Source organism: Halyomorpha halys, unplaced genomic scaffold (assembly GCF_000696795.3).
Source record: "Halyomorpha halys isolate HHAL.00 unplaced genomic scaffold, Hhal_1.1 Scaffold305.1, whole genome shotgun sequence".
NCBI classification, from domain to species: Eukaryota; Metazoa; Arthropoda; class Insecta; order Hemiptera; family Pentatomidae; genus Halyomorpha; species Halyomorpha halys.
In genome coordinates this window covers 733,687-737,426 of record NW_027105918.1, presented here as the reverse complement: position 1 = coordinate 737,426, position 3,740 = coordinate 733,687, and the positions used below count along the sequence as shown (strand labels likewise).

The following is a 3,740-nucleotide window of genomic DNA, read 5'->3' as shown; positions in this document are numbered from 1 at the left end:
ATATATTCAACTCAGACCACACTAAATAGAATAGATAGCCATGTCTATAAATATGAAATCAAAATTTGCCCACAGATATGATTAGCTGTCAATGTAGTTATCATCAAACCACATAATTGTGACATTTTTTTGATTTGATATCTAATCATTATTTTGAACTCACAAAACAAGTTTCTTAAAAACAGCAGTTTTTACTAGTCTTGTACATGCCCAATTTTGTGCCACCAAACTACAATGAAAACATTGAGTCTTTGTTACCATTTGCAGTGAGCATTCTGTTGGTAACAGTTCTTTGATTGGTTCAAAAGAATCTTCTAGTAATGATTATTATTATGAGAGAAAGGAAAAATATGGAAGACCACCAAAAAATTTAGAAGACATCAAATTGCAAACATTGATTTGAATTAAGCTTTCAATGAAAAACAACCAAAATATCAAAAAAGAAGGAATACAAAGTCATTTTGCTTACTGATAATGCACCATCATACAGGCAAAACCGGTAAAAAAAAAAAAAAAATTGAAGTGTTTCATTGAGAAATACTTTTGGCTCCATCCGATTATTACTTATTTGCATTGATGGGATAGGCACTGGCTGAGCAGGCCTTCACATCTTGTGAAGATGGCTCAATGCCTGGTTTGCTTCAAAAGAGGAAAAAGTTTTCTGATGTCTGATCCACAATTTGTCATAGATAGAAAAATGTTAAGATCTGGTAAGATCCCAAAACAATGTTCTTTTACCTATCACTACACTTCCTCTAATTTTAGTAGCCAAGGAGAGAAAAAAGTATGAATTAAAAATAATAATTAATTATTTTCATAAAAATTTTATAATAAGAAACAAATTTTCTAGCTAATTCTTAATCTTAAAAATAGAAATAATTATTCAGGAAATAAGATAAAATAATTACCGTCTCTATTAGAAAGCATTGAGACTAAACCACATAAACAGGTGTCCGTCACTTCCTTTATATTGGATGCACACCTATAACAAGAATAATTAATTATTAAATAGAATAATTAAAAATGTTAGAATTGTAAAATGTTACAGTTGTTTGAGGGAGTGTATTGAGAAAACAACAGGAAATATAACAACAATATATTAATAAATTAAAATATTCATCGATATTTTTCAGCTTCTCCTAATATATCATGAATTTTCTTATTCTCTTTTCAAAACAAGAATAATCGAAATATCACGAAATACTACAATTATTCACATTTATAGGGTGAATAGAGTAAGGACTCCTTCAGCTAAGCACCCATAAAGCCGTTTTCCAATTTTAGCCACTTTTTCAATGTTGCTCTATTTAAATAACTCAAGTCTCTTCTTTCCATTTTAGATAAATGTTTCAAAGGTGATATAGGACTGTCGTTAAATTTAGGTTTAGCAGGATGGATTTGCTGGGAAGGATTCCCTTCTGCTAATTTTGGCGTAGTGAATTCCTCTTGAGAAATTGTGACATGTCGTACATCATCCAATATTACTCGCTAAGAATGTTTCTTTGAAAGATAAGATAAGTAAGACTTCCATGGAAGGTGGGAGTGGCTGGTTCACGTCGTTTCCAATTTTAGCCACTTTTTCAATGTTGCTTGAATTAGAATTTTATAAAAAAAAATATAACTACAGCTTGAATATTAGGATCAGATTGAATACAAAAAACCTTGAAAAGTTCAAAGAATCAAATTGCAAGAGAAAACTGTTACAATTATAAATTTCAAAATAGAACTTATTAACCGACTCACCAGACTAACCAGTTTTAAAAATACAATACATAAATGTATAGAAACATTAATGTGTATATTAATTTTTATACATGATCAACATAACTGTTTCTGCTCAAAAGGCCACCTGTTTCCTGGTTCAACATTGAGATAGAGAAAGGCTTTATCTATTCTTTAAAAATATGAATATGGAGAATCTAGTTGAATATAAAAAACAAAAGGCTATATGTAGAAGAATTATAAATGATAGAAAAAGAAATTGTGGAAATCATTTATTGGGTCCATTAACTCTTCTACCCCATGTAAGGTCATGAGGGATAAAATAAGGAAAATAAAAGGAAATGGAGCAACTTGCAGATATACACTACCTAGTGAAGGAAAATTGTGCAACAATCCAGATTTAATGGGTAATATATTCGCTGAACATTATTCTGAGGTATAAAATGATGCCTCTCCTATCAATGCTTTTCTGCATTTGGACTTCTCCACCACTGAAGCATACCAAGATTACTGTTACGGCGGGTAGGGGTGCAAAAGGAACCTTTACTAGCCCAACCGTGAAAAGAAAAGAATAGCCGAATTTAGTTATTTTTGTATTTTTAAATAAGTGAACATATAAAAGGAACGCAAAATATATTAAAAAATACAAACTAGAAAAAAAAGAAAGCTTAAAACTATTACAAAATTAAATTAATTGAACAAAAGAGAGAACAAAAGTCTTTTATCACCGGTGATTGATGGGGCCCTGGTTGTGGTTGTTGTCCTGAGTGGATGTTCTCGTGGAGGTAGATCGACGTACGTCCTGCCTCCTTATCCTTTTGGAGGGTGAGTCGAAGTAGTCTGCCCGCCGTGGCTAAAATGATTAAGTTGGCGAAGATGGCCAGAATGCTGGCAACTACGAGTGCGTAGTGAGGAGACAATGGAGAAGATATGTGTATGCAGTGAGACATTAAGAAGTTGTCTATTTTTCAGTATAAAAAACAACAGAGAGTAGTTGTTTTGTTTTTTGACTTAATAAAAATCATATGTTCCAAAAATCGATTTGTGGACCATATGTTTGCCGCCACAATTACAATATCCCATTTTCGATAACGAGCTGAAAGGAAAACAAATCACCAGAAGAATATAAAAACAGTACCATAAAATAATCCAGTCTCTACCCGATCACTTGTTAATATTTACAGATGGATCCAAATCAGGCACATTTATGGCATCCGCCTTTGTAACCCCAAATATTACCCACAAATATAAATTGCATCAACATTGTAGTACATATAAAGCAGAAATCGACGCAATTGCAATGGCACCGAGATACATGAAAAACTTACCAATTAAAAATGTGGTGATCATTTCAAACTTGCTGAGTGCCCTCAAAGCCTTGGAGAGCATGTATCCAGACCTCATTGTTTTAGAACTTATAAAAATTTTGAACTAAAAATTATACACTTCATCTGGTCACCAAGTCATATTGGGATTAGGGGTAACAAAATGGCTGAAAGGACAGCAAAAGAAGCAATCAACATTCCGGGACACAGTAAAGGTTTGATCATAGAGTTGGAGTTCACAAAGTCTTTAAGTGAGGCCATATTACAGAAGTGGCAGGCACTGTGGGACAGCAGCCCACCAAATAAATTAAAGGTGATTAAGAAAAATTTTAAAGCATAGAGCAGCTTCAGTCGTGGCAACCGCAGAGAGGAGGTTATATTGATGAGCCGAAAACTTGGGCACGTAAGGCAAACACACCTCCACTTAATTACAAAGAAGAAACCACCCAGATGCCAAAAATGTAACAAAAGACTTACAATAAATTATACCTTCGAAGAGTGTTTTTTACGCTAGAAGAATAAATGAAATGGGAATACTTTCAAATGTATCACAGGTCTTGGGAAATGGGGAAACATACTTAAATAAGATCATGTCTTTTCTGAAAAACCAACGACTATTTGTAAATTTGTAATATGTAATACATATATATATATTTTCTTTTTGGATTTATTTATTTATTTTTGTCTTTTTTA

The 3,740-nt window shown here is 32.6% G+C and overlaps 1 protein-coding gene across 1 annotated transcript in view; it reads right to left on the bottom strand.

The window, feature by feature from the left end:
- rb (adaptor related protein complex 3 subunit ruby) overlaps window positions 1-3,740 on the bottom strand; it is a 17,907-nt gene that overhangs the window by 7,892 nt on the left and 6,275 nt on the right. The window contains exon 10 of the mRNA XM_014421155.3: window positions 909-982. Coding sequence (XP_014276641.1) covers window positions 909-982 — 74 coding nt within the window. The remainder of the gene's footprint in view (window positions 1-908; window positions 983-3,740) is intronic.